Source organism: Vanellus vanellus (genome assembly GCF_965231255.1).
Source record: "Vanellus vanellus genome assembly, chromosome: 1".
Taxonomy (NCBI): domain Eukaryota; kingdom Metazoa; phylum Chordata; class Aves; order Charadriiformes; family Charadriidae; genus Vanellus; species Vanellus vanellus.
Genome location: NC_138905.1, coordinates 190,205,540 through 190,230,168, shown reverse-complemented (window position 1 = coordinate 190,230,168; position 24,629 = coordinate 190,205,540). Strand labels below are relative to the sequence as shown.

The window sequence follows — 24,629 nt, the reverse complement described above, 5'->3', positions numbered from 1 at the left end:
TATATTGCTGCTGCATGTACAGGTGCCGATAAGGCTGAAACTGAAGCTTCTGCCTTGTAAGAATTGTAGGTTTTGTTTATAAATACTCTCTCCATTGATGTTGGCAAAATAACACTCCTTGGCTAGAAGCATATTTTGCAGACTGGACGAGTCCTTTTGTGCTTGGCCAAACCTTCTGGCTGTAGTGGGAAATTCATTCAAGTAGACATCAAGTCTTGTGCTGTAGAGTGCTGATCATATCTTACGGGTTGTGGAGCTTCAACTTAAGTAGACATTAAATTAAATAAATCTCACAAAATTCAGCCATAATGTTGTAATTTTTTTTCCTTTCTTAAGTAGTTCTTTCTGAATGTCAATGTTAAACTGTAATCATCTATCCAACATATGTAAATAGTTTAACTGTGAGCACATCCCTGAAAACAGCATAAACAAAGTCTACTAAGTTGTTGTTTACTCTTAGGACAATCTACAATAATTTTTTTTAGTAAATAGTTGTATTATTTTGAAAGTTTATTGTTTCTTGTCTAGTAAATGGCATTTTTTCAGAGTCTGCAGAGAAATAGTTTACAAGTGTGGCTGAAGTGGGTACAGCATCTTCAAGTACAAGTGAAAGACATGCTATTAGCCTTTAGGAGCTTGACTTATTTTATTCTTGGCTTATTAAGGGAGAGATGAAAAACTGTGTAAAGTACAAGAAGGTCTATAAGGATATGAAGGAAATATATACTCCCCGTAAGAGAATTAAATGCATTGTAAGTGGAACAAGTACAATAAAAAGAATGTTGAAGACTTTTCCATAAGAAAATTCAAGTATGTGTTCTAAACAATCATAACGTAGATTCCTGAATTGCATGCCCCAGGAAAATATACTTGATTTCTAAACTGAGATTTGTTTTTCAAGATGGAATATTACCAGAATCTTTTTGCCCGACGACTAAACTGAAGTCATTTAGCATATGAATGGACTTGGATCAAGTTGTCCCGACCTGTACAATAGCATGCTTGCATAAAAATTGTCTGTTCCCTTCCCTTATATTCAGTAATTCAATAAAATTCCTTTCATAGAAGATGTTGTTCTCAGTTCTTCTGTAGAAATGTGATTGTGCCACTACTGAATCTCTCCACTGAAAGGAGAAAATACAGGCTGTTTCAAGACGCTTGTGTTTGGTTGTAAGTTTGGAGACATAGGCGAGATATGTACAAGTTGTGTAGTATTTTTAACATGGGATATTAAATTGGTATTTAAGCATTCTGACTTACCTGCGCATTCTCTGCTGACAAATTATTTGGGGAATTTGCTTTGAGAAGTTTTTTGAAATTGGTGTATAGAGGATGTCCTAACATGCGTATTTCAGTTTGCTAGTAACAAATAGTGTTGAATTAATAGAAACTAGTATTTGTATTTAAGAAATATTGTTTATTGTTTTTTATATTGTAGTAATTGGTTGGAATATACAGCAGAAGTACACAGTTTAATAGAACAAATGCAGCCTTCAAGGAGGGCAGTCTATAAAAATTAAATTACTCTAAGGAAAAAAAAAATGGTTGCAGGATAGGCTTGTTGATAGTCACAGATTTTCAGATCTCATCAGAGCCATTTTCTCTTAAGTAACTTGCTTTGGAGCATAGTACAGTTCTTGCTCTTAGACTGAAATGCCGTTAGTGCATGTTGTCATGATGGCTTAGTTGATGTAGATTTGTCTGCAGTTGATGTCAGTAACCAACACAACTTGATAGGTTAGGATTTTGTGCATCATTTTAGAGATCCTGTCATGAAATGGAGAAAAAAAACTTGGTTTTCCTTATTCTACAAGCTGCTTTAAATTAAACATGATACGCATTAGTTCTTTAATGTGAAGTTCCTTTGTCTTATGTGGTGACTGGTCAGGTTTTTTCCAAACTTTCTAAGGCTTTGAATATGATATACTGAATGCATCAAGATGAGAGGCTTGAAGATAACTGTGCGTTGAAGCATCTGTTTTAGTTCACTAGCTAAAATAAATGCGGTACTTGTTCTGTTATCATTTATGTCATTAAACTAGTGGTAACATTTTAACATTGTTAGTGAATAAAAAGGAATAGTTGAATTTTACTGGGAGTGACTATTTACAATGTTATGTTATTTGCGTACTGTATTTGTAAGGTGATGTTAAGGATTTAAAATAAGTCAAGATCTAAGTGCCCATAAGGAATAGCTAGTTAAATTCTCAGGCATCTCCTTTTCTTGGCATAAAACCAAAGGTTCCTACATAACTACACTGAAGAATCCCCAAAAGACAAAAGAAGGCACTATGGAGGTGAGAATAGAAGAGAGATGGGACAGGCTTTCATTATTTGCTCTTTCTGGTTTGTGACTTAATAAATTAACCTGAGATACTTCTAAGCTTGAATGTTCTTTGTTTGCAAATAGTGAAAAAAAAAAAAAAAAATTGTCCTGTACTCCTCTTGAGTCTAGGTGGATCATGTAGAGAATGTCATTTCAGCAGAGGCAATGATGCAACTATGCAGCTTTACTACTGGAATTTAGCAGGGGAAGAAGAGTGGCACAGGTTCAGTTGCCTTTTGAAATTGTCTTCCTTCCTGTAAGAATAGTCTATGGATTCCTTAGGTATCCACAGGACCATCTGCCACATGCAAAATGGGTCCTACTGCAATAGTTAGACTTGTCTAATAACTCTAATATAAAGCTATCAACAAAACTTGATTCCAGTGTGCTTTAGACTTTTTTTCCCTTCCTTCTGCCAGCCAAGGGTCTCTTTATTTTTTTTTCTTTTAAAATTTATCTTATTATCCCCCCCTCCCCCTTCTTTATCCACTGGAGAGTTAAATGGCTCAGCTTCTGAGTCTTATCTGCCTTGCATATAAACATTCTTATTTACAGCTGAGAACTCTTACTCAAGCTGTTAAAATTATACTCTTTAAATGTTCATTAAACTTCTGGTCTTAAGAACCTGATCTGTTCTTTCAGTTCCTGTTTTAAACTTTATACCTCTGATAGGTGCTCAATTCTTGCCCTGCCATTAAACCTTCTTATTTTATGAGTCCTTTCTTCTCTTTTCCCTATCTGCTATTTGCATACTGATTATAAGAAAATGCATTAGAACGTGTTGCCTGTGGAGTCTCTGCTTATTTAAGAAGGTATTTGTTCAACAGGCTAAAGGGGGAAATGGTCTTTGTACTATAAAAAAGAAACAGCCAAAATGCCATGTAAAATATACCTGCTTCTTCAGGCTTCTTTTAAAATAAAGTTGTTTACTCTAATGCAGCATTTTTCACTTTATAGAAAGAGTCTTCACGAGGAAGACATAGAGAAAAGGAGGATATCAAAATTACAAAGGAGAGAACACCAGAAAGTGAAGAGGAAAATGGGGATTGGGAAACAAATAGAGAAGGTAAGTATAATTAAAGTATTGGTCCCCCTACAGCTCAAAGAACGACAAGGTTACTGGGCTGTAGGTAAAGCAGAATGGTTAAACATTTGGCCTCTAAGCAGAATACTTCTTATGCAGTAGCCATTAACGTGTATTTTTGGAGGAGAGCAAGGAAGCAATCTGAGTTGGACTGCTACAATGGTAAAACCAATTTATTTTAAAAATGCATGCTTTGTTTTTTTCTTTTTTGACTCCTCAGACAACAAGGAACTTGGCCATAGGCTATTCCATGGCTGAACTTTTCACATTTAGATCACTAGTTGAATACAAGTTAGATCCAAAGTAATTTTGAAACTGGTCAGCCTGAGGAGAGAGCATAACTTCTTTGAATTAAAAAGTCAGCAGTTTTTTGTTGCATAATTTGTACTGGTGTGAACTGTCTTGTTATACTCCTTCTAATGAAGCTCTTGTTAACAACAGCTGAAGGTGGCAATTGGTGAACTATTAATATTCTGAAAATGCTCAGAGTGGTAAGAGTCTGTAGTTGGTTTTGGTTGTTTAATGGTTGAAAGGTGATTTCATTGTTCTTGTTGATAGTATTTGTCCATTTAGTATGTGGACAGTTGAGGAAAAGACTGGGCTTTTTTCCCGTTTCTCTTTTGTTAGAGACCAAGTTCACCTCACAGTGAAATTATGGCAGCTTCTAAGGAAATGTGGTGTTTCCGTAGTTTTGTGTCAGTGTTTCAGAAGTAGTTACAATAGTGCAAGAGAAGATGAGAATCCTGATCCCTTCTGAGTGAATTCAGATACAATGAATATATTTACAATAAAGTATGCTGTAAGTTGTTTGTGGGATGGAGCTCCCCTGTAACTTTCATTCCTTAGGTAGCTTTTCTATAGTATGTGGTATAAGTGTTGCAAATATTGTTTTGCTGTATCTTAAGCACAATACATGAATAGAAAAGTAACCATGCTATAATTTCATTGCTTCCTAAATTTTGGTTTTGGCATGATTTAAGAAACATTGACCTATGACATGGATTCATGGAAATAGAATCTAAGTCAAAAAACTTTGGAACATAAAAACATCATAAATATAGTCCTGCTCATTGCAGAGAGGGTTTGAATAGATTACCTCTAAAGGTCCCTTCCAACCCAAACTATTCTATGATTCTATATAAATGTATGTCTTAAGTCTTAGACACTGAGGCTTTCAACTTGAGAATTACGATTTTTTTCAAAATAGTGTTGATCATAGTTATGTGGATGAAGTAGAATTACCGTCTGTTAAGTTCTAGTGAGTGCTGTTTACACAGACAGATGGACTGGGAAAGAACCTATGCTGTTAGGAACTGCACCTCTCTATAAGCTGTTTCCATGCATTCATGACACCTTAAGGGAATTTGTAGACTGAGTTTAGTTATTGCAAAACCTTTTATATAGTTCCTGTGTGTAGGAAGGGGAGTGAAAGCTAATGACTCTTTAATGAAGTCATCTGACGTCTTTTCTCTGACAGTTATTTTCCTAAAGTGCTTTTTGAGCATTAGACTTAAATAGCCATAAACAAAATAAATGTAAACAGAGTGAGTAAAACTAATCTTCAGTAAGATTTCAGTTGCAAGAGTCAAAGTATACGTAAGTAGCTTAATCCATGACTTAATGAAAAAGTGACAGAAATAGCACTTTTCTGATGTGAAAACCCACACAGTAATAATGTATTTAAAACAGAAATAAACTCTTGAAGTGTGCATCTATCCAGTGAAAGAGATCATACAGATGTCTTCTTTTATTTTAAAATCGATTTGTAGGTGTAATTAAATAAGTGTATCAATTGATTTGTGGGATACTCAAACAAAATCCTCTAGTATCATGCGTCATTATTTAAATCCATTTCATGTAAGATTTCCCAATTAAGTAGTACTCTACATATTTTTGGTCTTTGTGAAGACACACTCTTGTAATTTTTTTTTTGTTGTTGTTGTTATTTAAATATAAATAAATGATTTACTGGGTTTCCCTTGCTACCTCAGCTTAATAATTGATGCAAGTCTCTGGAAGAAGTTAAGGTGTTTTCTTAACAAAGTTTAAGAATTTAACTGCAGATTTTACAGAACAAACTGAATTTATTTCAGGTTTACACACATAATTGGAGAAGAGATTTGGCTTTGCTTCATTGAGCCATTCATGAGTGTTTAAAAGTCACGGAAATATTTATTTGGGCATCTAGTATGCTAAATGTTATTATTTATTTCATGTCTAATTGTTTACTAATCTATTTACTTTTTTTAAATAAAGACTCTGATAATGGAGATGTTAATTATGATTATGATCATGAGCTGTCTTTGGAAATGAAGCGCCAAAAGATTCAGAGAGAACTCATGAAGTTGGAACAGGAAAACATGGATAAGCGAGAGGAAATAGTCATTAAAAAAGAGGTTTGTATTATGTAAATGTGAAATTAAAAAAATAAGTCATCAGCCACTTCATAGGCTCCTAATTGTTTTCTGGTAGACTTGAGCTTCCTGGGCTACACATGCACCGTTGTATTACATAGTAAATAACTGGTACGTGTATAACTTCGGATGTGACTTGGTTATTAGTTGTGTTCAATCATCCAGCACCATAACCAAGTATTCTGCTTTATGAAGTCAGCTATTAAATGAGTAGGATTTAATGCATTTTAATGATATAAAACTAGTAGACCTTTAATAGAGAAGACATGTAGAAGAAAACACAAGGCATTTGCCAAGCTCCATTTCCACCATGTCTTGTAGTAACAGAGTAGAGTGACAGAAGCAAAGCTGTAAGTGTTAAAAACCCTACAATTTTGGGGAAGATTTAAAAAAAAAAAAAAAAAAAAAAAAGCCTGAATGGAGGTCTTTCTCTTTCAGACAAACCTGAGTGCAAACTGGGAATGCACTGATTTTAAACTTTCAGTTACAGTTTTTGTAATGTATTACAGAGTGCATCGTCTTCTCTTCCCCTACCCTTTTCCTGTCTTCTTCCTTTTGTGGTGTTCTTTGAAAATGATGTAGTTAGTTTATTTGAGGTAGATGTGTAGATGGTCAAGATCTTGGATGTATACTGTTACTGAATTTACATATTTGATACGTATATCAGCATACAGGTAAGTTTTTTTTTTTTTTTTTTTTGAGCATCAATATCTTATCGGTTAATATATTCTTTTCCTCAAGATTTCTCCAGAGGTGGTTAGATCTAAATTGTCACCATCGCCATCACCAAGAAAGTCTAGCAAATCTCCAAAACGAAGATCCAGTCCCAAATCATCTTCTTCAGCTAGTAAGAAAGAGAAGAAAGCATCTACTGTATCTTCCCCACTTTTGGATCAGCAGAGGTCAGTATGTAGATGCATCTTGTGAGAAAGAAGAACCGAGAACCAGGCTGACTTTTATTACTGGAGTTTTCATAATTAATAATGTTTTTTCATTTTCCTTCCTTCCTTTCAGGACTTTTGATTATGTAACTTTAGGGGAAGGTCTCTGTGCACTGTGAATCATCTTCTGCAGAAAATTGTTATGTGCATGTAGTTGTCAATTCATTAATTTCATGGTTTACAAGCATGTCTTTTCTCTTTGAATGTCCAGTCCAGAGTCTCCAAGAGGTGATGAGGAAATGTAAACCATTAAAAAGTGGGAAGCAGTTTTATTTGAGATGCTGCAGTCTGTGCAGTAGCTCCTGTAGACTGAAGTGAAATGTTTAAAATTTGAGCAACTACGCATTCTGTTGGTATTGCATATTGCTGTTCAGGAAATAATGTTTGACTTTCAAGGCAGGGAATTTCTCATAATTCAGGAGGGGAAAATATGTGGGGGATGGGAGGGGAAAAAAGTAAGGACAAGGTATGTGAAAATCACAGGAGTTCAAACTAGGCACCTTGCCACAAAAAGTCGATCTTCAAAACTTGTTTCTAAGCTCTTGCTGGATGCAGGACTCTTTGAATCACTGTTTGTAGCTTTTAGAGAAAAGAAATGACTGCAGCAGTGTAAGCTGACACATCTGTATTTGCTAAGCCAAAATCCCCTTTAAAATAGGGACAAAACAATGTTGTTTCTGCTTCGAGAATGTACAGCATGGGCTAGTATGCTACTGACATTCAGTATGCAGTGATAATGTCAGTGGTAGTTTATATGAGAAAATATATACTGTTTCATGTTGAGATGCATATTTAAAAAACATTTGGATGCTTGTCCTTTGTTAGATGGTTAACATTAAATTGAAGGCACAAGTTCAAGTAATTCTGTGTATGTGACTGGGGTATTGCATTGCAGAAATGGGAGTCTAAACAGACAAGATAATCTATAGAGTTCTGGGCCTCTGTGTGCAGTTCATGCAGGGGCATTTTAACTTTGAGAGCTGGTTCTGTCTGAACAGGAACCATTCCTATTTTTGTTCACTAGCTTCAGATATAACGGTTATAAATGGAAGAGCTCAATGTGAGTTTTTACCATCTGCATTCGCCCTTCAGTCAAGTACAGTTATTGAACGCTGCTTGCTAATGGAGTGGTGAATCCTATCCTAAAAGCTTCAAGGCCCTTTATGTTACAACTTTCCTGCCAACATCTGAGAAATCATTATTTGAAATAGTTGGTAGTTCTTCATTTTTCCCTCGCCCTGTTAATTTATCTCTAGGAGTTCTAAAAGTAACCAGAGTAAAAAGAAAGGTCCTCGTACCCCTAGTCCTCCTCCTCCAGTACAAGAGGAAACTCCCCTGGGGAAGAAACACAAAGAAAAGCATAAAGCAAAAGAACGTTCAGAAGAAAAGGCAAGGGAGGTGAAAGAGAGAGGGCGTGACTTTGAAAGGCACAAGGAGAAAAAAGAGAAGCAGAGGTAAGTTGTATTGCATTATTAGCTTTTAACATTAATGTAACCTTGCTTTTAAAGTTATCTTTTATAGAACACTGAATAATAAGGGATTTGCACCTGCTTTGCCAACAACCTTTTAAGCTCATTAAATACTTTAAGTGTGTTATATAGATGGATTGATAGACTATAACTAACAGATTGGTAGGTTTTAATTACGTAACTTGGTAAGTTTGTAAAATGCCCTTTTGAAAGATTCATTACTTTTCAGGAAGTTGGACCTTCACCAATGGAGCAATTAATTTGCCAAAATATTTATCAAAGTCGTTCACTTGTCCGCTTGCCTACTCTTCCAAAATCTTAGAGGACTAATATCTTTCTGAATTGGCAGTGGCATGTTTAAACTCTCCCGTCAGTAGGTTAAAAGTATTTCTGAAGTAGACAGACTGCTGCAATTTTAGAATTACTTCACTTTTGCATATCTCTCTCTCTCAAATGGTGGACTACAGCTACTCCCATTATTTCCTGAAGCATAGGTGTCTATTTAAGTTGAAAAATACAATATTTTTAAGTCCTGTATTCCCTTGATGAAAATAGTGTACGTGCTCATAAATGTTTTACTTTGTAACTGGCATAGCAAAGACTAAGGAGTGGAAGACCAGTAAATTGTGTATTTTTAATTGATTAAATAAATTACACCATTCTTACTTTAAAAAAATATATTTCCCTCATGCTTGCACACTCCATTACTGGAAGGAGGTCGTAAGCAGTAGAACAGAACATTCTAGGTGGTGCTGAAAGGCTCAAGAGAATACTTGCCTTATCATTAAGAAACAACATTAAATCTTCATGATGTACAGTGAGTGAAATAGTTGAAGGTTCTGGCAGATATCTTTCATTTGCAACTGTGATTAGTGTTTGAAAATGTCTGTGAGCTTGAGGCTTCTTAAAGTTCTAATGTTACAGAAATTTTTGAGTAGAGTAGCAAGATAATTCTCCGTTGATAGGAATTCTGTTTTACTGCCACATGAAATATTAGGTAAAGTTACAAGAATGTATTTGTGGTTTTACCATATTCTAGTTTTGTATTTTACAGTCCAGTGATTAGCAAGACATTTAGTGCGTATCTTGTATTCTTGAGTTTTGCTAGCTTAAGGTAATTTCATATATGAAGTTATAGATGGAACAATTGATTGTAGTTCTTGATCTTGTAAGCACAAGTTGTGGCTTGGAGTTGTTTGTAATTTCTTAGAAATGTACTAATGCCATATTACACCTGTTAAACAAGCTGCTGTTCATGTTTCCTAGGGATCCTTCTGAAAGCTCCCATAGACAGAAGCGTTCTCCTAGTCCTGCAGATCATTCTGGCAGTAATTCTTCCCCTTCCAGGGAGTATTCACCACCTGCTGCAAGGCGAAGACAAACCTCCCGAGCTCCAGCCAGGTCAACCACTCACAAACATAACTTCTCACCCTCTCGCAGGTGGGAGGTCAATTGCATGGATTTTATTTCCATGAATAATTCTAGTTTAGAAACTTCCTCTGTTGGTTTGACTACTTGTTCTTCATATGTGTCTCTTGTGGGTATGTGTGTGCCTCAAACAGATGAGCTCTGAGATTTTTTTTTTTTCCCAAGTTACTACTTTGAGTACCTGTCATGTCAGGAACACAAGTCATGGTGTAGGCTTCCATTTATCAGTTCCTCTCAAATGTTGTGACTTCAGGTGGAACTTCAGAAGCCTGATATGAGACAGTCTGTGATCCTTTGGGAACTTTTGTTTTTCCTCACCTTCCCCCTTCTTAAAAAGTAGAAAAAGTGAGAAGTCTTCTATCTTGGAGATGGGGAATGAGCAGGGGATGGGAATGTTCTAAATGGGTAAGGTGATACACAGATCCTGGCTCTACACATCTTTCCTGAAAAGCAAGTACAACTGGCTAAACAGTATGTTACAAGGACAATTTCAGAGACCCTTCTTGCAGTAAGCTTCAGGGAAGATATCATCCTGCTAGTTCTAGGGGCCTTAGAAAAAGATCTTTTACCACCCATTAGAAAGAAAGGAGGAGGCTTCTTATTTGGGTCTGAAGGAGCCTTTAAGCTTAGGCTTAGAATGGCAGTGCTAAACACTACTACAGTCCTATGTTTGTATAATGGAGAGGGAAGCATACTTATTTTCTGCACTTCTGTTGAAGGGTGGAGAGAAGACACCAGGTATCTGCACGATGATAAAACAAGCAAAATAAAACCCATCCATTCAGCAGCCCGAAGAGTCATGAGCAAGCTCTTTTGCTACTGTGGTGACTCAGTTCAGCTGGAACAACGTTGTATTGTATTAAGATAGATGTCACTGATGGACATTTCCTCTAAAGTGGGTTGTTTATAGGGAAGGGAGTAGAAGAGCCCATTCCCCCTGCAGCTGGCAGTAATAAGGAGACTGAAAAATACCTTTGCGGTAGTCTTTTCCCCGTTTTTTCTAACCTGCTTCAGTATTTTGCTCATCACTACCTGCTTGGGGATTCTATGCAGACGTATCAAGTGTTGTGCAAGGGATTGTTAAGCAGGGAAGATAAATCGGCCTTCTGGTAGAAGCAGGGAAGGATATTTGAAATGTTTTGTTTGTCTCTGAACCACTGATAGTCTTCCATGCAAGCCAATTTTGGTAACCCTCTGTTTTGTATTAATGGTTTAATGGTTAAAAGTAAATGGAGTCTTAGTTTAAAGACAGTAAGTCATGAAATTATATTAGATTCTGTCAGTTATTTCTGACCCTGACAGATTTTTACTTTGCTTTGGAAATTTTACTACTAATTCTAGGCCATCTCTTTCATTTGTATGTGACAATGTGTACATTCTCACAATTCTTATCTTAGTGGCATGCAGGCTACTTGTTTCTTCAGGAGTAGTCATTGGTCGGACCTTCCCTCTTGTGATGGAAAGCTGCAACGTGCATGAGTATATATCCATGGACACAGAGAAACTGAGTTTCCTCTTTCCTGCCATTCTTGAAAATAGTTTACTGGTAGCATGCACAAGGGCACCTTAAGGCTTTTTAATTTATCAGACAAAAGAAGCTACGCATAAGCATCCTGGAGCTCAGACTGTGTGTAGAAGTTCCAGGCATCCCTAAGCCACATCAGGAGTGCATCAGCTGGATCCCATGCACTTTTGTGTCATCAGACAAGGAGATACAGAATCTTAGCATCTTGTTGAGGTGTCCAAATATTCTCTGGCATTGACCATCATAAACACATCTCAGTGGGCTAGTTTCCAGGCCTGGCAATATCTGACCATACAAGCTTACAGACACAGTATGAATTAGATCGAGAAAACAGATGCAGCCTGTTCTTCAGAGTGTCCTAGTTAAGCATGTTCCAAAGGCTGGTTTTAGTTTTGTCTCACCCATTTCTTTCTGCCACTTTTCCTGGTATATTTTCTAGTAGACATGAAATGGCTCAGTTGAAGTATTATTTCAGCCTGTCCTGCAAAAATTTTACTTGACTTCCCTCAATTGACAAGTCTGAAGTGCCTCAACAATCAATTCAAGATCCTTCCTTTAGTGAATTATATCTGGTTCTGTAATGGAATCTGACTGTAAACCCAACATCTTTGTGAGATTGGTCCTGTGTTAATCAGCGTACGACTCCATGGGGCTCTGAAGGCAATTTTCTTGAGTCACTGACATTGACTAGAAGGAAGGATGAAATGCTGACATTAACAGAAGATTTTCACCATGTTGTCTTTTACCCAAAAAGGACTTCCTTAACAGACTTGAGTTCTTACCTCAGGTTGCCAGAGATTTCACTTAAAACTTTGTTCCTTGAAAGCTGAATAATTTTCTGTGTTCTCGATGTGAGGAGATTTTTTTTTATCTTTAGAGTCTGGGACTTTAAGAAGCCTTAGCCAGGAGGTCCACTGCTGTGTAGCATTGGCTGGGCAACATTTGGCTCTTGGATAGCGTAATGACATGCTGTAAGCTGCTAATCAGAATTACTCCAGAGCTCACTCTCTTCAGAGCCCAACTAACATCAGCTATCTCCCTGGGAAGAATTTCTTGTGATGTTTGCAAGATACTCAGCAAAAGCTGTGTTACATAGATATCTTTACCAACTGTTGGGCTATTGCAGAAGATTACAGGGAGGTACTACTGCTTTTAGTAAAGTAGTCCCTCATTTGTGAGTCACCTGAAACTGAGATCTGTATGATCTGGATGTTTATTTGAAGTCACCAACACTGTATATAGACATTCAAAAGCAGGAACTAAATTACTTAAAATTAAGTGGGATTTTCTCAAAATTTATTGTCCATGTGTGGTTTTTCTGACTCCTGCTCTTCTCTTTGGAGTCTCTGGAATTTTGTGAAGTGGAAAGGAGTTGGGAGTTAAGGGCAAGTCGTGTTGCCTGCGAAAAGATACCTGCAATTTGCTTTGATGCTGAACCACTACAAAGCTCAAAGGCTTGAAGTGTGTGTTTGTTGGTGTTAGACTGTCAATGAGATAACATTATGAGGGAACATGTTTACTGTTGTGTAAGTGATCTTTAAGTGTTGGGATTTCCAAGATGTGAGACACTTTGCATACTTTTTTCTTATTCTATTAGATATGACTTTTCCCTGCTTGTGTAAAGATTCATGTTTGCTAAACTTTTAAGTAGATAGGCATACGGGTTTTCAGGATCCTGGCCTAAATTGTTTAAAGATCAATGCTTACAATAAAAGAAAGAAGCTAAAAATGCAAAAGAAGACACTGTTGCTTTCTAAAAAAAAAAAAAAAAAAAAAAAAAAAAAGAATGCTGTTGGAAACAAAAGAAAAAAATCCCCTTAATTTTTACACAGTGTATCTGCCTAATTTTACCATGAGCTCCGAAAAACATCTTATATTGAAGAAAAAGTTGTTCAGGTTTGGAGGTAGGGAAGAAGATCGCGTTTTTGTCTGCTCTTCCCTCCCCTCAGGAAAGCATTCTGTTAGCTGTATAATAGAATTTTGATTGGACAACTTGTTATTGGGTATTAAATAAACTAAGCATTTAAAGATAAGTATCACAGAATCATGGAGTTTCAGAGTTGGAAGGGACCTCTAGAGATCATCTAGTCCAACTCCCCTGCTAAAGCAGGATTGCCTAGAGCACATTACTCAGGACTGCATCCAGGCGGGTCTTGAAAATCTCCAGAGAAGGGGACTCCACAACCTCCCTGGGCAGCCTGTGCTAGTGTTCTGTCACCCTCACTGTAAAGAAGTTTTTCCGTGTATTTGAATGGAACTTCCTGTGTTCTAACTTGTGCCCATTGCCCCTCGTCCTGTCACTTGGAACCAATGAAAAGAGCCTGGCTCCATCCTCCTTCAACCCACCCTTTAGATACTTGTATGCCATAATAAGGTCTCCCCTCAGCCTTCTCTTCTCCAGGCTAAAGAGTCCCAGCTCTTTCAGCCTTTCAAGTATACTTTGAAAGGATACACTTGGTACCCTCGAGTGAAGATTAGTTTAATGTTTTATAGAAAGAGCACTTATTTTCAGCAGATAGAGGGTAGAGAATACACGAGTTATTTTTATCTTTTTTTTTTTTTGATATGGTAACAACCTTTCAAATAAAGTTACTTCATGTGTGCCTATTCTAACTCTTTCTTGCAGGTCTGCTTCTCCATCAGGTCAGCATCATTCCCCCATATCCTCCAGACATCACTCCTCTTCATCACAGTCGGGCTCCTCTGTTCAAAGACATTCTCCTTCCCCACATCGCAAAAGAACTCCTTCTCCATCCTATCAAAGGACAGCTTCTCCACCTGCAAGGCGGTCATCTTCTCCCTATCCCCCACACTCTTCCTCTTCTCCTCAGAGGAAGCGAAGCCCTTCAAGACACCGATCTCCAGGAAGAGAAAAGGGAAGGCATGATCGTGATCGGACTTCACAATCTCATGATAGGCGCCATGAGAGGCGGGATGGTATGAATACAAGTAACACTTAAGATTAATTTTTATTTGTTTGCAAATTGCATTTTGAAACTTGATTTTCAAATTGTGGCATTGTCTGCACCTATCCCAGTGGCTATGGAGTGAAGAAAATATTGGCAGACATTTGTATTATCATTCCTGTGTTGGTGGAGCTGTTTTCAGGGACTCTGCAGTGGTGTATTCCTGATAGGACTGCTTATGTAGGCTCAGCTGATTGTAGAGGTCCTGTAGGCATCTGTCAGGTGTTTCTTGTGTAATGCAATAGTGGCAGCAGTAGGTAAGTGATCTTCTCTTGGTATCAGGCATATACTAGAGGATCAACTGAGTAACAGCAGGATAAGTGTAAGTAACTATTACTCTTTTCTATGAGGTGCCCAAATGCTAATCCAGTCCTCACTGATTGCTCTGTCCGTTGTCCTTTTAATTGACATTAAAGTATGTGTGTGCAAAGAAACAGTCATTCCCTCTAGAAATCTGTAGAGCTGGTTGAACAATTTGTGATGGGCAAACATGCCATTTCTCTAAAGAGACAGGTTACAAAGATTACATATGCCAGCTTTTTTTAGATTGGCTGTAAACTTAACCTTAAAAAAAAAAAAAGGGGGGGGGGGGAACCCAACCCAAACAAACCAAAAGATTTTATCAGGACATTGAGGTCTTAAAAGCGTGTGGTCTAAATATAGCACAAATTTCCTGAAAATACATGTGTGGAGAAAAGAAAAGGAACCTGATTGGAGGAGAAATGATCCTACCTTAAAATTATTGTAGTGTGCTTGCTGTCTAATAAGTTTGAAATATATTTTTATTATACTTACTCTCTTCTGAACAGGTAAATATTTGTAAAATACAGATTCAAATTCACAAATAAGATCTTTAAGCTTACTGAATGTGTAGGCAGATACCCAAAATATTCTTCTACTTACACATTAATTTTGATTTTCTGTGTGTATGTCAAATATATTTTGACTGTATTATTTTAGTGTTGTCTTCTGATTTTTGCTTCCTCTGATTAAGCTATGTATATAACATTCTTTTAAACATTTTATAGAAACTAGAGGGAAAAGGGAAAAAGAAAGAGAAACAAGAGATGATCGTGATTATGACCAGGAGCAGAGTACCTCCAGGGATCATAGAGATGACAGAGAATCTCGTGATGGAAGAGATCGGAGGGAGACAAGAGACAACAGAGATCGGAGGGAGCCAAGGGAATCCAGAGACACTCGAGACTCCAGAGATACAAGAGATTATAGCAGAGATACCAAAGACAGTCGTGATCAGAGAGACTCGCGTTCCACACGGGATTCCCATGACTACAGAGACAGAGAGAGTCGTGATACCCATAAGAAGGATGACCAGTACCAGGATGACTCACGCAGTTATGGAAGATCCCATGGCAGAGAGGAGAGCTCTCGTGCTGAAACAAGGAATGACTCCAGAAGTGACTCCAGAAATGAGAGCAGAAGTGACAGAACTGGCAGAAGTCGAGGCAGAGGTCCAGAATTGTCTGACAAGGGTATTGCCTGATTTAAAAAATTAATGTGTCCCTATCACTAGAGATTGATTATTGACATTCATATGATCTTGATATGGAAGTGCTGCCAAATAGTTCATGCTTTTAAAGCTATGTTCTCTTCTATTGTCATTAAATTAGAACAGTTGCTTAAATTTATAGCACTTCTGTGTTCTCCATTCATTAAAGTGGCATAACATTGGTGTTCTGCCATACCGTTTTAAAACAACCCTAACCCTTGCACCATGCTATTTAATGTTTCTGCAACCCTAGGTTCTCCCATGGGCTACAAACACAAGTAAGAGGCTGATGTGTAAGGGAAGATTCCTAGAGAGCAGTGTGTCTTTAAATACTGGGCAGCAGGTTTTTTGTTTTCTCTCAAAAGGAGCTGCATGTCTTAAGTACCTGAAAACTATCTTTCTCTTATCTGCCCCACCCTTCTTGATTGACCAAGAAAAGTGGGGTTTTAACCTTTGGCAGTATTTTTGAAAGTCTGATGCACTTGGTAGAACAGCTACACTTGCCACCTTTAAATCATCTATAGTAAATATATTTTGGCTTTCTCAGGTTTATTGTGATGATTTCATTAGGAAAATGCCATACAGTTTTTACAGGAAAGATGATCTCTACTTTCTCTGCTTATTCTTGCTGTGCTGTCTATAAATTTACATCTTACTCAGAACAAATGTGAACTGACTTTTGGACTGTTATATTCCTAGTCAGAAGACCTCATGCTGTGACCACGGGATGGAGATTTAGAAAGTCTTGAGTTTGCAGTTTGAAGTAATAATTTTGCAATTAAAACGTAAAATTTGAGAGTTGTTAAGTAGACTTTGATGCTACAATTCCTATTTCTGTGAACTGTTAATTCACGTTTATTAAAAGTTATTACTTTAGTTGGTATAAAATATAAGTGGATTTCCTTATGTGTGGAAACTCATCTTTTATATTGATACATCTCTATTAGGAAGTCGGGGGACTAGAGGATCCCAGGTTGATAGTCACAGCAGTAGTGGAAACTACCATGATAGCTGGGAATCGAGGAGTAGCTACCCTGATCGGGATCGCTACGACAGTCGAGAACAAGCAAGGGATTCCTCCTTTGAAAGAAGACATGGTGAACGTGACAGGCGTGACAACAGAGATAGAGGTATCTTAACGTATATTTTTACCAATACGTACATAGTCAAGTGTGTATGTATGTTTCTCTCTCCTACCTTTTTTTTCCCCTTGTTCTGCCCCTGTAACACTAATTGATAACTTATTTGACATAGCACACTGACACTTGTGCTATCCTTGATGTAAGTTAACTTCTGTAATAAGATCTCTTATTAGCAGTGTATGCATGAGTGCTATGCCCTTTCTCCCTTCCTACAGCTAGATTTTGACAACTTCTGTTTTTATTCATCAAAGTAGTCTTTAAGCAAACTAAACTTAATTTCATTGTACAACTTCAAACATTTTTTCCTTCTCTTCACCTCCTCCAATTCATGTACGTACACATGTAAGCTCACAGTCATGACTGCATTTCATTACTGGTTCTGTTTGTCTGTGTAGAAACATAGTACTTTTGCACTATGAGTTATTTGAGTGTGTTTTGGGGAAGGCCTGACTACTAGACTGGCTGACTTACTGACTACGTACTACTAAAACAAGCAACAGTTTAAATTTATGATTAAGTCAAAAATGTATTGACTGGGGAAATTTAATATTGATGAATGCTTTGTCATGATCAGTAATAATTGGCTAGTAAGTGTTGGTGCAGATACCAGTGATCACAGAAAGAGTATGCGAGACTGTTGTTTCAGACATAGTGTGCAAGATGTCACACTTCTGCACTGAAAGTGTTGTATTATCTCTAAGGAACTTAGTACCAACTTTGAGTCTGGAAAATACTTGTATTGCTCACCAATTAAGAGAACAGGAGGCAAATGAAAATAACATGGAAATGAAGTGAGGAGCTGTGAAAAATAAATATAAAATTACAGCGGTGGGTTTTTTTTCTATCTTGAGTTTTGATTTGGAAGTGACATGTGTTCTAGCTGTTGTTTAGCTTCAGTTTTTCAAAGATGTGGTTTGTATGTTACTTTGCGAGGAGCTTTTTGGTCCACTGAAATGTATCTATTATTGCTTGTTCTTGTGACAGGTTCTGCTGTAGATTCTGTCTCATCTTCAAAGCAGGATTTCAATAAACCTAATCTCCAGGCTTTCTTTTTGTTGTCAGCTGAAAAATTCTGCAGTCTGAACATGTCCTGGGGATTGGCTTTTCCAGCCTAGCTTTCATCTCTTCCACTGCCCCACCCCCACCAAGTCCGATATATATTATAATGTAATTTGTGCTTTTTATATCCTACAGAGTTCTTAATAAATTAAGAAAAACATTAAAAAAAAAAAGGGAGGAGGGAACCTTGGAAGTAAAAATATGTCATCACAACAAAATAAATTTGTAGAAGGGAAGTTGCTTTGAATATGTTGTGTTCCCTTTGGTGGGGAAAAATGTAAAGAGCTTGAATGGAGATAAGACTTGTTGTTTTCTTCCTCAAAAATTTAGATTGCTTTTTGTAGTAGTAAATCCTCCTCAGAGTTACAATTCAAGATGTAGTTTCCGTAATTAGATCACAGTTTTGAAATTTGTCGTTCAGAGAAAATGGAGATAGATTTTGATTGGTACTTAGTTCTATGATATGCAAGGAATATTTTTAGTATGATTTTAAAATGTAAGCTCGCAAATTTGGGCTGCCTTTGCTCAACTAAGGCAAATATGTAGGTGTTCCAAACAACCACTGGAACAGTGCTTCAAATAATGAAATCACATAAGAAGGGCTGACTATCCACATTTAATTGTCCAAACACTTCCAGTGTCTTGATTTGTGTAAGAGTTTATTGTAGATGTTTTGTTACCAAAACTGACATAACAAACAGGAGTTACAGAGCTTCTGTATAAAATCTAATACTTAGTACGCACAATAAATTGTATAGTGATGTTACAGGCACGATTAAAAGAACGTGAGACCTGTTCATGGAACCAATTGCATGGACTGATGATTTCCCTTTTTTAAAAAGTGTTACATCCATGGCAGAAATGTCACTCAAGTTTCCTTTTAATTTTACCTGGTAACATGGGAGAATTAAGTAATTTTTAATTCACTCGGAGATGAAAATTGATTAAACTGATGGAAATGCATGTTTTATTGATTTAGTCCTGTTCAAACTCTGCCTGCTTGCCCCTGGTGGACATTGTCTCAATTTACAGTGAAATGCACTCTCAGCCCCAGAGTAATGGACAGAAAATACCAACCTCTGTTCGTGCCATTTCTTGCTCTTTTGTGTAGTGCTTTTAATATATATTGTGGAAAAATAGTTTTAATGATTTTTTAAATTTTTTGTGTGTGTGATTCAAATACTACTGACATCAGCATAGAAGTTGTTATAAAGTGGACAAAATTTATAGAAATATTTTAAAAAATATCCAAAATATAACAAGGCAGCTAAGTCTGTGGAGAGTACATACTGTTGCATAAATCTGGTTTCACTGTCCTGGATCAGTCGTTTTCTATTTAAATTTAGTTTTCTTTGACTAATATACTGTCTGAACACTGAAAAACTGGGCTTCTAAAACTGTAAGGCTCTGCAGTGAATACATATGGTAACCTCCAGCAGTTCTGCTTCCCGTATTGCATCCTTGCCTCTACCTTTCTCATGTGTTTGAGTGTGTATTTCTGTGCAGGGTTCTCTTCTTCGGTGACAAGATCGGGTAGTGTTTCTTATTTTGCAGTAACTTTTACTATGTATTCTAAATAGTGGGAGTTCTTGTAAAGCCCGTGACTCTTAACAGTTTTAGGAAGTAAAATTTTCATACGGAAGGCTTAATGTTTCATTTTCATCTGTATGTCTTTCAGAGCTTTTCAAGACCTTATACCAGATTTTGAATCATTGAGTAATGCAATAATAATGGCTAGGCTGTGAGGTGTATAATTCTCTTTTGAAGCCACTCAGAAGGCTTCAGTCTGGTAGAAAATAACATTTTGTAGTAACTAAAATAAGGAGAACCCACTCCCAAAGTATTGAAAAAAATCTTTCAAAATTAGTACTGCTTTTTGTCATTTTTCCTCCCCAAAGAAAATTTCCAAGTTTCTGCAGGGAGTCACTTTTCACTTAATGCAAACCTGTATCTAGATTGTCAAAACAGAAGCTCTTGGGGTTTTATCAGTGTAGTGGAAGCGATGTACATCCCTTTAGCACTTGGTAATCAAACCTGCCTCTCTTCACAGATCAAAGAGCAAGCTCACCGGTACGACATCAAGGACGAAGCGATGACCTCGAGCGTGATGAAAGAAGAGAAGAGCGAAGGGTAGATCGGTCTGATGACAGGAGAGATGAAAGGGCCCGGGAGAGAGAGCGAGAAAGAGAGAGAGACCGAGAGAGGGAAAGAGAAAGAGATCGGGAAAGAGAAAGGGAGAAGGAAAGAGAGTTGGAACGAGATCGTGCTCGGGAACGGGAGAGGGAGAGAGAGCGGGACAAAGACAGGGAGCGCGACCGTGACCGAGACAGGGACCATGACAGGGAGAGGGAACGAGAAAGGGAGAGGGAAAAGGAAAGAGAGCGAGAGCGGGAGGAACGAGAAAGGGAGCGAGAGCGCGAAAGAGATAGAGAGCGAGAACGAGAAAGGGAGAGGGGTCGGGACAGGGATAAAGAAAGAGATCGCCAGAGAGACTGGGATGACAAAGAAAAAGGAAGGGAAGACCGCAGGGATAAGAGAGAAGATATCCGAGAAGAAAGAAGCTCAAGAGATGTCCATGAGGAAAGAAAATCCAAGTGAGTGGATCTGAATGTTACTTCAGTTTAAAAAAAAAAAAAAAAAAAAAAAAAACAAAACCAAAAAAACGAAGGCATTCTTTTACTGTTGATTTCAGTAAGTTACTAAGATGGGAAGTATCATAAGGAAGAAGATAACCCGTTTATGCAGACGTGTCTCCCCTGCATCTGTGTGGCACATATGGGTGGCCCCAAAATCAGTACTATACTGGTGAAGTTAATCTGATGCTTTGGTAGTGCTGAAGCGTGGAACTACTCAGGAGCTAACAATTGAGTCAGACCATGTAATTTTCCTTTTAAAGTATACTTGTGTGGCTTTGTCTTTAGTAATAGCAGCTAACTAGATCAGTGTTCATGACTTTGTTCATTAAATTTCTGTGGAACATAAATTAGCATTTGCGCTACTAAATTTTCAATACCAGACGACTGCCAGTGAAGGTGTGAACAATATCCCGAGTAAGTGTGTGGTGCTTCCTTTAAGTATGTAGCACTGATTCTTTGTCTCTTTTCATTTAGTACAATAAAGTTCTCATTGTTTCATCAATAATAAGCAAACCAGTGTTGCCATGAATGGCTGCTTTGCTTGGAAGTAATTAGTAGCTTTTGTTTGAGAGATTGTGGATTTTTGTAAATCACGTAGTACAGGCTGTCCCCCATCCCACTGGGTGTGAAGTGAGCAAGTGTCTAGGTAGGGGCTTAGCTGCCAGCTGGGGTCAACCCACTGCAAGGATCATTGCCACAGTAAAAAATGGATCTTTTCATAACTTTTTGCTAGAAAGATAGTTGTCTTAAATGTTAGAGTTTCAGTTTAAGGTATCTTAAAGTATGATCAGAACACTGATCATACTTGGAGTTTCGGAATAACAACTTAAAAGTCTTCAAAATTTACTGGCATCCTTAGATGTGTTGTCTTCTCCATGAAGTGCTTACACTTTAGGGATTGTGTTGATGATAGTCAGTTATTGAATGTTTTCTTTAAAGAAACCTCAAGAAATTTGACTGTACATGTTTGTGCCGCAGGAAGCGTCACAGAAATGAAAGCAGTCCAAGTCCTCGTCAGTCACCCAAACGTCGCCGTGAGCATTCTCCTGATAGTGATGCTTACAACAGCGGAGATGATAAAAGTAAGTAAGAGTTGGCTATATTTGCAGCAGGATCCAGCTTACCCTCTGCCTATGGAAAATAACTTGCAATCTTAAATACAAAAAACATGGGGCAAGCTCTTCACCTTAGTTTTATGAGCATCACAATTTTTCCTAATTTATATGTTTGTCTTTTTGTCTTAATTTTATCAGTATATGTTATGTCTGCCAGGTGATAGTGGCTTCCACATCTGTTGTTTAAGGTGCACGTTTACCAAAATGGAAATAGTCTGTTGCTGCTGCAGCAGTAGAAAAACTTAAGAAATGTAACTGAAATAATGGATTATTTGTTTTGATTGACACGTTTTGGCATGCACAAGATACCAAATGTTCACCTGTTCTTCTTCCTAAACAATACAAGTACATTCTTCTTCCCATTTTGTAGATGAAAAGCACAGACTTCTGAGCCAGGTTGTGCGGCCCCAGGAGTCCCGGTCACTGAGCCCCTCTCATGTTACAGAAGAGCGGCAGAGTCGCTGGAAAGAAGAGGAGCGAAAATCGGACAGAAAGGAAAGTTCTCGGCGTTATGAAGAACCAGAGTTTAAAGAGAGGGTTTCTTCAGCAGACAAGCAAAGAGAGCAAGCAGATGTTTCAGAAGGCTCCCGGTCCAGGATTCAGGAAAGTCTTGGACACCGTCCCTCTGAAGAAAGAGATGCTTCTGATAGAATGCATGATGACAGCAAGAGGAAGTCTAAGGTACAGAAAAAAGCCACAAAGAAGAAGAAAGATGATGACAGTGGGGTGGAAAGGTACGCTAATGAATCAACGACTGAGGAAAGCCAGGTCTTTTCACCCAAGAAAGGTCAAAAAAAGAAAAATGTAGAGAAAAAGAGGAAGAGGTCCAAGGGTGATTCTGAAGTTTCTGATGAAGAAATTGTTCCACATCATAAAAAGAAGAAAGGTCCAAGAACCCCTCCTGTAACAAAAGAAGAACTGGTTGAAGCACCACCTGAGAAAGCTGTGGCAGAAGTCCCCCAGAAAAGAGAAGATACAACTTTTAGTGACTGGTCAGATGAAGATGTTCCTGAACGTGGTGACATTGTTGTTCCAGAAAGAAGTACTGAGGACTCCCATAGAAAAAGTCATAGGACAAGGGGTGAAAAGGTGGAAGCCCCTCATGTTACTATAGATGATGGGCCACACCGTAAACCTGTGGATCAGAAGCGCAGCAGCAGCCTTGGTAGCAATCGGAGCCATGCCTCAAGCAGACTTAGATCCCCTTCCAATGAGTCAGCTCATCGCAGTGGAGATGACCAGACTGGACGGAAGAGGATCCTGCACAGTAGCTCTAGAGACAGGGATAGGGACAGGGACAGAGATAGAGATAAGAAAAGCCTAGAAATCACTGGGGAACGGAAGTCCAGAATTGATCAGTTGAAACGAGGGGAACCCAGTCGCAGCACATCTTCAGGTAATAAGACACGTTTTAGCGAGACTGACCTATCATTCTATATAAAAGTGCAGAGGTATGAATCCCATATTCAAATCATTCTTGCGTGGCTGTATACTCTTTTCATTTGTAATTAACATGAAGGGAGAGGGAGGTACTCTCTAACATTCACAAAACTAGAGTAAATTAAGATTCTTGCAAATATTACTATATTTGAAAAGCTGATCCTCAGTGGGCAGGATTACCACTTTGTTTACACCAAAACATTTGGTCAGATTCAGTTCATGCTTACTGGGGAATACAGTAATTTGTAGGACAAAAAAAAAATAGAAAGAGAAAATGCCTGCGCTAACAGAACACTGAGGTAGTTTTATCATCTAAATAATGTTCTTAAATGCATTATTAACATTTTTTGATATCTTCCATATTTTGATATGGAAATTCTGAAATCTATGCAAAATGAAAATGTCTCTTCTCTCTGGGAGAGAGATCCATTATCATCTCAGGAGCTATTTTCACTGAGGTAAATCTGTCATGACTCCTGTTAGGCATACTTTTAACGCGTATGGAAATCATCTTTGCAAATCAAAATAATCACAACTTGTTTTGTTTGTGTAATTCCTGAAAAAAAAAAAAAGGTAAAATGTTTTAAAATTCAAAAAGCATCAATAGGAAAATATCTCCCTCCTAAAGCACTCTGTCTCTGTTTCCTCATGGTTACATGCCTAAAATTGTTTTTCTGAATTTATCATTTGCTAGCTAAGGCTTTCCTAGCTTTTAGAAGACGTGTTTTGAAATTTTTGAATTTTGAGATGATTCCCTAAATTTCTGAGTTAAAATGATATACCTTCAGTTTGTCTTCTGTCATAGTAGGAAGTAGCCACTGAAAATCTTTTTGGGGAGCAGGAGAAATGCCGTATGTTTTAAGTAAGGTTAAATCTATAGGCAATCTGAAGGCGTTATTGACTTGAAGAAGATCCTTTTGAGAAGTACATTTTCATACCTGAATCTTTAAAATGCTTTGGTCTAGTAAAATGGTATTATATTTATGTGCTGTAGTCACGCTTATGTTTAAAATATTTTATTCAGATCGTCAAGATTCAAGAAGCCACAGTTCAAGAAGAAGTTCTCCTGAATCAGATCGCCAGGTCCATTCCAGATCTGGGTCCTTTGATAGCAGGGAAAGGCTTCAGGAGCGAGATCGACATGAACATGATCGAGAACGAGAGAGAGAGAGGAGAGAGGGAAGACAGAGAGACTGGGACCGAGATGTTGACAAAGACTGGCCGAGGAGCAGGGAACGAGAGAGACTCAGAGAACGAGAGAGGGAGAGGGAGAAAAGACGGGAGCTGGACAGAGAGAGAGACAGACAACTACCCGATGCTGCTGAAAGAGAGAGAGACAGAACTCTTGACATCTCCTCTCAAAAAGAATCAACAAAACACAGTGAAACGAAACTGGACAGAGATCATGAAAAGGAATTTGATGGCGTTTGTCGGGATTCAGCAGCTTCAGAGAAGGAAAGGACAGACAAAGATTTAGGACCTTCACAAGGTTTTGAAGATGGAAATGAGGCTGAAAAAGTAGAGAGTTTAGAAGGTGAGATATTCTGGGAAAGAACCGGGACTGACGAATATTT

At 37.8% G+C, this 24,629-nt stretch overlaps 1 protein-coding gene across 1 annotated transcript in view; it reads left to right on the top strand.

Annotated features, from left to right (window-relative positions):
- Positions 1-24,629, top strand: part of ZC3H13 (zinc finger CCCH-type containing 13) — a 49,323-nt gene that overhangs the window by 15,695 nt on the left and 8,999 nt on the right. Inside the window, exons 5-16 of the mRNA XM_082485107.1 lie at positions 3,284-3,392; positions 5,667-5,806; positions 6,566-6,726; positions 8,022-8,219; positions 9,501-9,674; positions 13,814-14,124; positions 15,182-15,646; positions 16,611-16,793; positions 19,915-20,458; positions 21,479-21,582; positions 21,986-23,011; positions 24,080-24,589. Coding sequence (XP_082341233.1) covers positions 3,284-3,392; positions 5,667-5,806; positions 6,566-6,726; positions 8,022-8,219; positions 9,501-9,674; positions 13,814-14,124; positions 15,182-15,646; positions 16,611-16,793; positions 19,915-20,458; positions 21,479-21,582; positions 21,986-23,011; positions 24,080-24,589 — 3,925 coding nt within the window. The remainder of the gene's footprint in view (positions 1-3,283; positions 3,393-5,666; positions 5,807-6,565; positions 6,727-8,021; positions 8,220-9,500; positions 9,675-13,813; positions 14,125-15,181; positions 15,647-16,610; positions 16,794-19,914; positions 20,459-21,478; positions 21,583-21,985; positions 23,012-24,079; positions 24,590-24,629) is intronic.